The sequence below is a fragment of the Heterodontus francisci genome, chromosome 2 (genome assembly GCF_036365525.1).
Source record: "Heterodontus francisci isolate sHetFra1 chromosome 2, sHetFra1.hap1, whole genome shotgun sequence".
Classification (NCBI taxonomy): domain Eukaryota; kingdom Metazoa; phylum Chordata; class Chondrichthyes; order Heterodontiformes; family Heterodontidae; genus Heterodontus; species Heterodontus francisci.
In genome coordinates, this window is record NC_090372.1 from 124,951,356 (window position 1) to 124,964,927 (window position 13,572).

The window sequence follows — 13,572 nt, forward strand, 5'->3', positions numbered from 1 at the left end:
TTTGGTAGACCACTGCCAAAACATTTCAGCTGATACCTTATTAGAGATTCTCATATTTCCTCTGAATGTTCCCAAGCCTGGCATCCTTATCCCTTATCTGCCATAACAATCACCAGGTTTACAACGAGCTGCATTTATATAGACCCTTTAACATGAAGTGCACCTTGAGGCACTTAAGAAGCAAAAGGAAAAACTAAGCGGGATGACCAAAAGTTTCATTGAAGTTTTAAGAAGGGTTTTAAAGAGAGATAGAGGGGGTGAAGTTGCAGCGGATTTAAAAATAAGGATGAATATTTAAAAATTTTGGCCTTGAAGGTCTGTATAGCTTAGCGAGGACATGGATGATGGATGGGTAAGTAGCATTCGATATGGGATAGGATATGAGGAACAGAGGTTATGATGAACTGAAACTTATGGCAGGTGGAGGATTGTTTGTGATGGGGGCCAAAAATGACAACTTTGTTCTCAGTGTTTTAATTGGAGGAAATAATCCCTGACTCAAGGCTGTATTACCAGTTCGCAAGCAATGCTAAGAATCTTTTGCAACAATGTTTCAGCTGGTTCTCGGTCAGATTCCAAATATTCTCGACACGTCTCCTCAACGAGTAAACGTGACCAGACGAGGAAAAGAGAAAGCTCGAAAGGTAGAACATATTTTAAAGTATTCTATTATTATCATATCGATTCAGTTAAAAGTCTGTATGGTCATATCTAGGATTCAGACAAAATCCAAGAAAAAGTAAAGCTGGGTTAGTGGTGTACACGTTCTAGCACGCAGACCACAAGTGGCGCATGCAGCTTTGTTCTACCATAATTTACTACCTGCAGGGAAAAGCAGATGGGAAGCTGTTTTTGTTTTGCATCTCCTAGTAGTTAGAGAATTGCATTTTTGTTTGTCTTACTATTTGCTGATTTATCTGGATTTTGCACTATTTCCAACAGAAGTGAAAAAGCAATAGGATTACATTGGATGTATGGCACAGAAACAGACCATTCCGTCCAACTGGTCCATGTCCGACATTTATGCGCCACTTGAGCCTCCTCCCGTCCGTCTTCATCTAAATCTATCATCGCAACCCTCTATCCCCTTCTCCCTCGTACTTGTCTAGCCTCCCTTAAATGCATCTGCACTATTCACTTCAACCGCTCCCCGTGCTAGCGAGTTCTACATTCTCATCACTCTTGGTAAAGAAGTTTCTTCTGAATTACCTATTGGATTTCCTGGTAGCTATTTTATATTGATGGCCTCTAGTTAGGTTCTTTCCCACAAGTGGAAACATTTTCTCTATCCACCATATCGAAACCTTTCATAATATTAATGACCTATATGACGACGCCTCTCGGCCACCTTTTTTCAAGAGACCCACCCCGTTCATCCTTTCCTGATATGTATACCCACACATTTCTGCTATCATGCGTGTAAATCTTCTCTGCACCCTTTCCAGTCTCTGTATATTTTTATAATATGGCGACCAGAACTGCACGCAGTAATGTGTGGTCTAACCAAAGTTCATTGCAAGTTTAGCATAACATTCCTACTTTTCAATTCTTTTCCTCTAGAAATAAAGCCTAGTCCTTGGTTTGCCATTTCAAACCATAAAATTGGCATTACGTTGTCATGGTAATATACTTTGTAGTATGTTACTTGAGCTGGATAATCACTCTTTAAATGTTTTTGAAGACGCTAGACATTCTGGAGAAGACTGGCGAGATGAATGGGAACGATCTATTAAGCGGACAAAATCTGTTAAGCAAGATAAAAAAGAAAGAGAGAGAGAAAAAATTATACATTCTGACAGAGATAAAGACCGAAGACGGAAAAGCAGATGGGACTCGACAGATGACTACAAGAAAAGAGATAGGTCTAGGTAATGCATTATGTGCAGAACAACTTTTTCTATTTTTGTCTGTTGTCATGCTAAAGCACTGTCACTTGTCAAGGATACTGTGATAGCATCTTCTTAATAGTGTTCTCTGAACTCATTGAGAAAATAAGAGAAAGTGTTCGCTGTATTCAGGCACAGAGTGGAGCTAGATGACCTTGAAGAGGCTGAGTGCCAACTCTCAGACACTTCTTCCTGCCACCCCTTGACTATTACCCCACCACTGAACATCAAGCTACTGTCCACAGGACACTCACTGCCCTCATCTCCTCTGGAGATCTTCTCTCTACAGCTTCCAACATTGTAGTCATGTAACCCCAGACAGCCTACTTCTACCTCTTTCCTAAAATCCACAAACCGGACTGTCCTGGCAGTTCCTGCCCCACTGAACTTATTTCTTCCTATCTTGACTCTATCTTTTCTCCCCTGGTCCAGTCTCTTCCCACCGACATCCGTGACTCTTCTGATGCCCTATGTCATTTTGACAATTTCCAGTTTCCTGGCCCTAACTGCCTCTGCACTATAGACGTCCAATTTCTCTGCACCTCCATCCCCCACCAGGACAGTTTGAGGGCTCTCCACTTCTGCTTGAACAGAGGCCCAACCAGTCCCCATCCTCCACCACCCTCCTCCGCCTGGCTGAACTTGTTCTCACATTGAACAGTTTCTCCTTCAACTCCACTCACTTCCTTTAAGTAAAATGTGTTGCTATGGGTACCTGCATGGGTCCTAGTTATGCCTGTCTTTTTGTGGGATATGTCTAACATTCCTTGTTCCAGTCCTACTCAGGCTCCCTTCCCCCAACTTTTTTTTCCGGTATATTGGTGACTGTATCGGTGCTGTTTCCTGCTCCCGCCCTGAACTGGAAAACTTTATCAACTTTGCTTCCAATTTCCACCCTTCTCTCACCTTTACATGGTCCATCTCCGACATTCCCTTCTCTTCGTCGACTTCTCTGTCTCCATCTCTGGGGATAGGCTGCATCTGCTCTGATGATGCAACCTTCCGCAACAGCGCCTCTGATATGTCTTCCTTTTTCATCAACTGAGGATCCCCCCCCCCCGCCAACTGTGGTTGGTAAGGCCCTCAACCATGTCCGGCCCATTTCCCACACTTCTGCCCTCACGCCTATGCCTTCCCCTCCCCACCAGCCTCCATATCCAGAGGTTCATCCTCTGTCTTTCCCGCCACCTCCAACAAGATGCCACCTCCAAATGCATCTTTCCCCTCCCCTCCCCAGTCAGCATTCCAAAGGGATCGGTCCCTCTGCGACACCCTGGTCCCACTCCTCCATTACCCCCGACACCTCGTCCCCTTCCCTTGGCACCTTCCTATGCAATCGCAGGAGGTGTAATACCTGCTCTTTTACCTCCTCTCTCCTCACTACCCAAGGCTCCAAACACTCCATGCAAGTGAAGCAATGATTTACTTGTACTTCTTTCATCTTAGTATACTGTATTTGCTGCTCACAATGCGGTTGTCTCTACGTTGGGGAGACCAAATGCAGACTGGGTGACTGCTTTGCTGAACACGTTCACTCAGTCCAAAAGCATGACCCCAAGCTTACAGTTCACTTCAACACTGCCCCCTTCTCTCATGCCAACATTTCTGTCTTTGGCCTGCTGCAGTGAACATCATGCAAGCTCGAGGAGCAACACCTGATCGTTTGATTAGGCACTCTACAGCCTTGCAGACTGAACATTGAGTTCAGCAATTTCAGAGCATGACTGGCCTTTTTAAAATATTTTTTAACCATATGCCTGCTTTTTATGTAGTCAGAGCTGCTCATTATTCTGGAGTAATGCTTTGTCTTTCACCACAAACATTAACACATGATTTGCATTTGTCCCAGGACAGGCTTTGTTAGTCATAGAGTCATAGTTATACAGCACAGAAACAGGCCCATCGTGTCTGTGCCAGCCATCAAGCACCTAACTATTCTAATCCCATTTTCCAGCATGGGCCTTGTATGCTTGGACGGCACAGTGGCGCATTGGTTAGCACCGCAGCCTCACAGCTCCAGCGACCCAGGTTCAGTTCTGGGTACTGCCTGTGCGGAGTTTGGCCACCCTGTGACCGCGTGGGTTTCCGCCGGGTGCTCCGGTTTCCTCCCATAGCCAAAGACTTGCCAGTTGGTAGGTAAATTGGCCATTGTAAATTGCCCCTAGTGCAGGTAGGTAGTAGGAGAATGGTGGGGATGTGGTAGGGAATATGGGATTAATGACAGATTAGTGTAAGTGGATGGTTGTTGGTCGGCACAGACTCGGTGGGCCGAAGGGCCTGTTTCAGTGCTGTATCTCTGACTCTATGCTGTGGCGTTTCAAGTGCTCATCTAAATACTTCTTAAATGTTGTGAGGGTTCCTGCCTCTACCACCTCTTCAGGAAGTGCGTTCCAGATTCCAGCCACCCTCTAGGTAAAATTTTTTTTTACTCAAATCCCCTCTAAACCTCCTGCCCCTTACCCTAAATCTATGCCCCCTGGTTATTGACACCTCTGCTGAGGGAAAAAGCTTCTTCCTATCTCGCCTATCAATGTCCCTCATAATCTTGTATACCTCAATCATGTCCCACCTCAGCCTTTTCTGCTCTAAGTAAAACAACCCTAGCCTTTTCAGTCTCTCTTTATAGCTGAAATGCTCCAGCCCAGGCAACATCCTGGTGAATCTGCTCTGCACCCCCTCCAGTGCAATCACATCCTTCCTAGTGTGGTGCCCAAAACTGTACACAGTACTCCAGCTGTGGCCTAACTAGCATTTTATACAGTTCCAACATATCCTCCTTGCTCTTATATTCTGTGCCTCGGCTAATAAAGGCAAGTATCCCATATGCCTTCCTAACCACCTTATCTATCTGTGCTGCTGTCTTCAGTGATCTATGAACAAGTACACCAAGGTCCCTCTGACTCTGTACTTCCTAGGGTCCTACCATCCATTGTATATTCCCTTGCCTTGTTAATCCTCCCAAAATGCAGCACCTCACACTTCTCAGGATTAAATTCCATTTGCCACTGCTCTGCTCATCTTACCAGCCCATCTATATTATCCTGTAATCTAAGGCTTTCCTCCTCACTGTTTGAGACCACCAATTTTCGTGTCATCTGCGAACTTACTGATCATAGTTCCTATATTCGCGTCTAAATCATCAATGTACCCTACAAACAGCAAGGGTCTCCGCACCGATCCCTGCGGTGCACACTGGTCACAGGCTTCCACTCGCAAAAGCAACCCTCGACCATTACCTTCTGCCACTAAGTCAATTTTGGATCCAATTTGCCAAATTGCCCTGGATCCCATGAACTCTTACCTTTTTAACCAATCTCCCATGCAGGACCTTAACAAAAGTTAATTAATCTCTCCTGCCCTATCAAACATCTTCCCCTTTGTTCTCTTCCCACCCCCACCCCACTTCCCTTCACTTGCTTAAAACCTAATTCTTTTCTAACCTTTGCCAGTTCTGATGAAAGGTCACAACTGAAACGTTAACTTTGCTTCTCTCTCCACATATGCTGCCAAACCTGCTGAGTATTTCCAGCACTTTTTGTTTTTGTTACAGACTAGAGCAAGTTTAGGTCAGGAGAGAAAGGATGAGTCGTAAACTTGCAAACTAGCCAAAGTTGTTAGTGCTCAATACTTATCCCAATTATGGCTTTTTCATTTCTTTTAATGGAGCCTGAAATTTGGTTGCTAGGAATAAATATGCCAGTCATATTAATTTATTATATCTAGTTAAAACTAGGTCAGAATCAGGAGTGCACCTCAGTAAAAGGGGAATTACTTACTAGGGATTCTAAAGAACTGAATGATATCTGTTGCACCGCATACCTTGAAAAGATACAGCATGCTAATCTTTGGATTCCCACTGTGAAATATTGTAGGGACCCTACAGTGACATGCTATTACCAATATCCAAGATTATGGACTTGAAAGTAGAATTTTGCAATTTTCCCATTGTACCAGTGGCTGTTTTAAGAGCTAGCTTTCAAACAGTCCACTTTGATCTGTGAAACATCTTTTGTTTCTGGCAGAAATCTGAAATGTGGCAGAGCAGTCTCTCCTATTACAGCCCTCCAAAGCCAGCTGCTTAAAATTAGATAGATGTGTCTCCTAACCTTTGTGGTTACTGGTCTGTTATGTAGCAGAGATATAAATGTGAATTGTGCACCTTCAGTGAGGTACTTTTCATTCTCTTGATTAATGTCTTATCTGCCTATCTCACTCAGTTGAAACATGATCACTGTCTGGGTGCAGCATGTTTCTACTCTATAAATTACATATGTGGAGGAAAGGCAAAATTCTAATGAAAATAGCAATCTGGTCAATTTCTTAGAAGTCCATGTGTTCCTTCTATCCTGACTCAAATCCACATTCCACTGCTATATTGAGGACTTGAAAATGTTTTTTTTTCCCCCATAGGAGCAGTCAAGACGATGACCACAGAGGATCTCATGCCAGTTATCGGGCATCAGAAAAGGTATATCAAAAATTCAAGAACCTTTTTTTTTAAAACTTGCATTTGCAAATGAATAGGTTCCACAGAATCAATTCTTGGTTTTAATTTTAAAAAGCACTCAAAGCATTAGTTATTTTTAAGACTCTGAAACTGATGAGTATTCATCTCAGTGGCCCTCTTTTAACATTTAGAATTGCATTTAATGCAGTCTGTCAGTTCACCTTCATGCTTTATTACTACTCGCAGCTTGATATGTTTTGGTTAGAAAAATTTCTTCACTATTATGTTGAGGTTTTGCTCCACTGATGTGGATAAGAAACTGATACTCAAACAGATGAGATGTCAGGTATATCCAAATAAAGTCCTGCTTACTTTTCCTAATCTGACCATGCCATCTTTTTATTCCATTTCCAGCTCTAAAAGCTGGTTTTTCAGCCAATAAATAATTCGGGATCTGAAGTTGACATGGTCACATCATAGATGTGACAGTCAGTCTTTGATATGTGAAAGCAGGGATAATTGCTGTGGTGGCAGCCCATAGAGCCTGATTATACTCAGACAATAAACCCTTCTATGGCACATTGAGAAAAGAGCAAGTGCTATAACTACCAAACTGAGATTGCTTTATTTACATTTCTGTATGTTTTCTCAGTGGGGAAAGCCTCCATATTGTGGATGAATTGAAGCTGTTCATTTAAGGTCACATGGGAAAAACAAGCTTCAGTGTGTTCCATTACTCTAGTTTAATATTAATGTGCAAATTCTGATTGAGAAATGGTTTTGTAAGTAATATTTGGTGTTAACAGCAAAAGTAATTTTAAGGCAAAATATTTTTGTATTTTGTAGTATGGTCATTCCCAACATGAAGCTATCATAAAGAAGGAGATTTTGAGATATTTGGTGAGTGCAAAATATAGAATTTTGTGAGAAGATGAAAAGAATCAAGAATTATGCTTGCAATCCAAACATTTTGATTACAAAGTAAAGACAACTCCGTTTTATTTAGAAATTTAAATCTGTAGGTTAAAGACCAATTATCCAAAAATGCTGAACAAAGCAAGTTATAATTAATTGGCAAAAATAATGTGCTTTTAAAACAAAAACTCCCAAAAGTGATCACAAATACATTAGTTCTTTACATTGTGATGAGCCTATTTTGACAAAGATGGTGGTGACAAATGTGAAGATAATAATGCTGGCAAAAGACTTGTTTGGAAGTTGACCATTGTATATTTACTGATGGCAAGTCTCCAAGACTACAGTTGTACTGCAGTGCTGGTTTAAGATGGTAACTGTAGAGTGGGAAGTGCAGCTGGCAAGACCAGAATTCTATTGCACTGTAGTTTACAGCCTCTGTCAGAAGAGAGCTCCACGTTTTAATATTTGTAATATTAGCAAAGAACGTTCATATGACATCCAAAAGGCTATTTACTGGATGTGTAAAGTGTCCATGGGATCCAATGATCTGAGTTCTGTTTAAACACAGCTGTCTACTGGGCTGGAGTTACACTCCACCGAATACAAAATCCAAATGATATGCGACAGTCACCTGAAAGGCATCTTGCATTGCTTGACTTTAATGCGCTCAGGAGACAGATTGTAATCTGACTCTGGGTTTACTGCAGCTTTTGTGTTGATGAAGTAAGTCCCAATTTAACTGCAGTTAACTTTCTTCTACAAATGCTATAATTTGAATTTAAAGGCTTTCTGTGTGAAAGAAAGACAGACTTGCATTTACTTAATGCCTTTCATGACCACAGGAAGTCCCAAAGCACTTTGCAGCCAATGAAGTACTTTTTGAAGTGTAGTCACTGTTGTAGGAAACACAGCAGCCAACAAGCTCCAACAAACAGTATTGTGATAATGACCAGATAACCTGTTTTTATGATGATTTTGGAATAAATATTGGCTAGGACACCAGTAATAACTCCCCTGCTACTAGCATGTAAGAAATAGGAGCACATGTGACCCTATGGCCCCTCGAGCCTACTGCGCCATTCAGTACCATCATGGCTGATTTTCTGCCTCAACTCCCCATATTCCTTAAAAATAAAAGCAAAATACTGCAGATGCTGGAAATTTGAAATAAAAACAAGAAATGCTGGAACCACTCAGCAGGTCTAGCAGCATCTGAAAAGAGAAGCAGAGTTAACGTTTCGGGTCAGTGACCCTTCATCGGAACAACCTGCCCCTTGATCTTGTGTGGAGGAAAATTCCTTCTTCAGAGGACTTGAACGCATGTGAAAGCAGCAGGGAGAAGAAAATCCCAAAAAGTGTGGGTGCGAGAACACAGCCCTGTTTCACGCAACTCAGGGTAGGAAAGGGCTCTGATGAGGAGCCACCATGTTGAATTGTGCCTTTCATATTGTCATGGAATGAGGTGATGATACTTAGTAGCTTTGGTGGGCATCCAATCTTTTCTAGTAGTCTGAAGAGACCACGTCTGCTGACGAGGTCAAAGGCTTTGGTGAGATCAATGAAAGCAATGTAGAGGGGCATCTGTTGTTCACGGCATTTCTCCTGTATCTGACGAAGTGAAAACAGCATGTCAACGGTCGATCTCTCTGCACGAAAGCCACACTGTGCCTCAGCGTAGACGCGCTCGGCCAGCTTCTGGAGCCTGTTCAGAGCGACTCGAGCAAAGACTTTCCCCACTATGCTGAGCAGGGAGATTCCACGGTAGTTGTTGCAGTCACCACGTTCACCTTTGTTTTTATAGAGGGTGATGATATTGGCATCGCGCATGTCCTGGGGTACTGCTCCCTCGTCCCAGCACAGGCATAGCAGTTCATGTAGTGCTGAGAGTATAGCAGGCTTGGCACTCTTGATTATTTCAGGGGTAATGCTGTCCTTCCCAGGGGCTTTTCCGCTGGCTAGAGAATCAATGGCATCAGTGATGCCAGTGAAGATTTCATTACTCCTGTACTAAAATCCTCTTGCGATAAGGGCTAACATACCATTAGCCACCTTAATTGCTTGCTGCACCTGACTTATTGACAAGGACTCTCAGGTCCCTTTGTACATCTACACTTTCTAATCTCACCATTTAAAAAATATTCTGCACATCTGTTCCTCCTACCAAAGTGGATAACCTCACATTTTTCCACATTATATTCCATCTGCCATGTTCTTGCCCACTCTCTAAGTCTGTCCAAATCCCCTTTGCATCTTCCTCTCAACACACATTCCCACCTAGTTTTGTGTCATCCGCGAACTTGGAAATATTACATTTGGTCCCCACATCCAAATCATTAATATATATTGTGAACAGCTGGGGCCTAAGCACTGAATTACTGATGTTAATATGTACAGTATTCCAGTGTCGTCGTCTGAATAAAAACATATTTAATTCGGACAACCAGAATTCAAGTTATGTAGACGAGGACAAACCTGTATGTTTACATAAGATATACGGCACAGAAACAGGCCATTCGGCCCAGTCAGTCCATGCTGCTGTTTATGCTCCACTCGAGCCTCCCCATCTAAATCGATCATCAAAACCCTCTAATCCCTTCTCCCTTATATACTTGTCTGACTTCCCCTTAAATGCATCTATACTATTCACTTCAACCATTTCCTGTGGTAGCAAGTTCTCATCACTCTTTGATAAAGCTTCTTCTGAATTCCCTATTGGATTTCTTGGTAGCTACCTTCCATTGATGGCCCCTAGTTGTGCTCTTCCCCACAATTGGAAGCACACTCTGTATCCACTCAGTCAAAACCTTTCATAATTTTAAAGAGTTCTATTAAGTCACCCTTTAACTGCCGCCTTTCAAGAAAAAAAGAGACCCCGCCTATTCATCCTTTACTGATATGTATACCTACACATTTCTGGTATCCTGCTTGTAAATCTTCTCTGCACCCTCTCCTTTTAATAACATAGTGACCAGAACTGCAGGCAGTACTCTGTGGTCTGCCAAGGTTCAATAGATGTTTAGCATAACTTCCCTACTTTTCAATTCTGTCCCTCTAGAAATGAAGCCTCATCTTTGGTTTGCTTTTTTAATGGCCTTGCTAACCTGTAGCACAGCTTTTAGTGGTTACTGTATTTGTACTCCAACATCCCTTTGTTCCTCTACTCGACAGAGTCTGGATATGCGCCTCAAGTGCCATAATCTGCAGGGCTAAGGACCAAATGCTGGAAGGTGGGATTAGAATGGGTGGAACGTTTTTTAGCTGGCACAGACATGATGGGCCAAGTGGCCTCTATGTGCCGTAAACCTTTTATGATTCTATGCATCTCAAGTCATATAAGTGTTCTTCCTACCAAAATGTACTACGTCACATTTATCGGTGTTCTTCATTTGCCAACTATTTTCCCATTGTACAAGTTTATTAGTTGTTCATGGGATGTGGGTGTCACTGGCAAGGCGAACATTTATTGCCCATCCCCAGTTGTCTTTGAGAAGGTGGTGGTGAGCCACTGCCTTGAACTGCTACAGTCTGTGATTTTAAGTACTCCCACAGTGTTGTTGGGGTGGGAGTTACAGGATTTTGACCCAGTGACGGTGAAGGAACAGCGATTTATTTCTAAATCAGGGTGGTGTGTGACTTGGAGGGGATCTTGCAGGTGGTGGTCTCATGAGTCTGCAGCCCTTGTTCTAGGTGATAGAGGTCGAGAAGAATAGGAGCAACTTGTGAGTAGCTGAGGTAGTGGGATGTTAATTGAAACAGAAGGTTCTCTCAGCAGTGTTGAAGTTTGATTGTGCAGGGAATCACTACATAAGGATGCAGTCCAAGCTAACTTTGAGAACAAGAGGTTACTGGCATTCTGCTCCAAATTGAGGAACATTGGGCAAATAGCTCTGATGATCTGTCTGTATGCCCAGCAGTTTGCTAGTCTAGAGACATTATGGGTGGGTATTTTTGAGAGGATTAATGACGGCAGATTTGAAGGGAGGGGGATTAGTACCTGCGGGGCAGGAAACTGTATTAGCTAACATGGGACCAGGATGGGAAATTGGGTGGTTAGCAGTTTGGTAGGAATAGGTTCGAGGGAGCAGGAAGTGGCTCTCATGGACAAGATAAACTTGGAGAGGGCATGAGAGGGGAGAGAAACTAGAGAAAGCTGCAACATTAGGGCAGGTGGCTACCTTGGAGAAAGTTTGGCCAGTGACTAGGGGAAGGGAGAAAAGCAGCTGAGCAGGTGGTCTCAATCTTAGTGATAAAGAAATCCAGGAGCTCCTCCCACATGTTTGGGGCAAGGGTGGAGGAAGCAGGGGGAAAACGGTTAAAGAAGACTGTTTCTGTTAGAGATGAGGAGCCAGGGGTTATCTTTGCATTCCAGGATGTTCCTGGAATAGAGCAGTTTTGGCAGGGGAGAGCAGGACCCAGTAGTGCTTTGTGTGGTCCAGACAGATCTGGTGATGAATGGCTAAACCAGTTGTCTGCCATAAACGTTCAGATCTCTACCTTGGACTTAAGGGAGCATAAATGAGGGCTGTGCCAGTGGGAACAACCAAAGAGAGAGGGTGATAATGGTTTTAATAGACAAGGGCATCAAAAGGGAGTTGAGGGTGTGATTGAGAAGGTCAATAAGGTAGCTACAGAAATTTGGAGGGCCAAAGTCTAGACAGTTGAGAATTTGAAAGTGTAGTTGTAAGTGAATTGGGGAGAGGTTTTCAAGGGATGGACACAGAAGGAAGCAGGGTGGCATGTGAATATAGGTGGGGATTGATACAAGGTAGTGAACAGAGATGGCCTTGTCTGTGATTGACAGTGGGAGCAGACAGTCCATGTTAGATGGCAAGGTCAAGTGGGTGACCATGAATATGGGGAGGTTATATGGAGGGAAAGATTATGGGAGGGTGGGAGGACAATGAGAGAGCATGATGGGTTGAGATGACTGAGGTTGGGGAGTCACTTGGTGGCAGAGGCTAAGGCAGTAAAAGCAGTGAAGATATTCCTGAGAAGCTTGGCATGGTACTCACGTGGGCAGTAGAGAGCAAAGATTTCAAATGGTAGGTGAGCGGGTTAGAACAAGACCATATGCTCAAATAAAGAAACCGGGCCAAAGGGATAGGTGGCAGCCCAGGGTGTGATGGCCACACTGTCGCCACAGCACTTTGGTCTGGGCAAGTGGTAGAAGGAATACCCAAGAGGGAAGCCTACTTTATGGGGGCAGGTATCATCGCCCCTAAGTCAGCTTTGCATCAAGGCCATGATGTCGATCCAGTCATCCAAATAAGCTCATGGATGGCGAGGACCTTGTTCATATGTGAATGATGTTCTGGAGGGAGAGTGCAGTATAGCTGATCCGCTGGCAGAGTCCACAGGGCCACTGTTGGGAGGGCTGCATGGAACAAGGAGGAGGTTGGAGAGATTAGCTCCCAGTAGACGCACTGGGTGAGGAAAGTCAGCAAGAGAGTTGAATGGGCAGTTGGAGTTGGTACTCGTAAGGAGGCAGTGACGAGTAGTTTAATGGGCCCTTCAGCGAATGCTAAGATAGGCACACAGGGAAGCTGTAGGATTACCTAAGAGGAAGTAAAGCCTAGTTTTCTACTCATATGCTGGTACACTCATTTAAATGTTGAACCCAGGGTCAGTGAACATAGCACGTTAGTATCTTTTTCATGCAGCTGGTGAAGGGTCGGCCTTTGGGATTCTGGAAAGAGTTCGGGTTGGGTTTTAGAGGGTCCCCGACACCGGGAACGGTGGTTGTGGGGGGCGGTGGGTATGAAGATTGCTACAGATGAGGCCCAACACCGGCTGGGTTCCGGCCTGATCTCAGTGGAGGTGGAGAGGCCTCTTGGCGATCCCCTTGCCACTCGGCAACAGAGCCACGATTTTCATATGTAAATAAATTAATCTACCTGAATTAACAAAGGTCCTGTCACCTCCTTATTTGCCGCACCGATCTTCATTCTGGCAGCCAGCAATGTTGCACCTTCGAGTTCCCATCCGGGGAAATGAGGCTCGATTCCTGTGGGGAGGGGGGGAAGCAGGTACTTTCCTTCATGGGGGGGGGTGGGGGGGTGTCAAACACTTTGGATTGGTTGGGAGGGTGATGATATATTCAAGGTAGATATTCCAGGGAGGGGGAAAGGCAGGAATGAAGTGTAATGATATTTGTTGGGGGGGTAGTGGGAGAGGGGCTGGAAAGAGTTTTTTTAAATTACTTACAATAATTTGTATAGCACTTTTTACCTTTAAAAATGTTAATGATCAGTTAGGGCTGTAAGCCCTTTAAGATGGCACCTGCGCATGGACGTCGTTGCTGGGGACAGTTCACTTGCACCT

At 43.8% G+C, this 13,572-nt stretch overlaps 1 protein-coding gene across 2 annotated transcripts in view; it reads left to right on the forward strand.

The window, feature by feature from the left end:
• The window catches only part of LOC137346645 (uncharacterized), a 102,255-nt gene that overhangs the window by 78,836 nt on the left and 9,847 nt on the right, over positions 1-13,572 (forward strand). For both annotated transcript variants that reach the window (XM_068010288.1, XM_068010278.1), the window contains exons 17-20: positions 558-644; positions 1,682-1,868; positions 6,297-6,354; positions 7,180-7,233. In XM_068010288.1, coding sequence (XP_067866389.1) covers positions 558-644; positions 1,682-1,868; positions 6,297-6,354; positions 7,180-7,233 — 386 coding nt within the window. The remainder of the gene's footprint in view (positions 1-557; positions 645-1,681; positions 1,869-6,296; positions 6,355-7,179; positions 7,234-13,572) is intronic.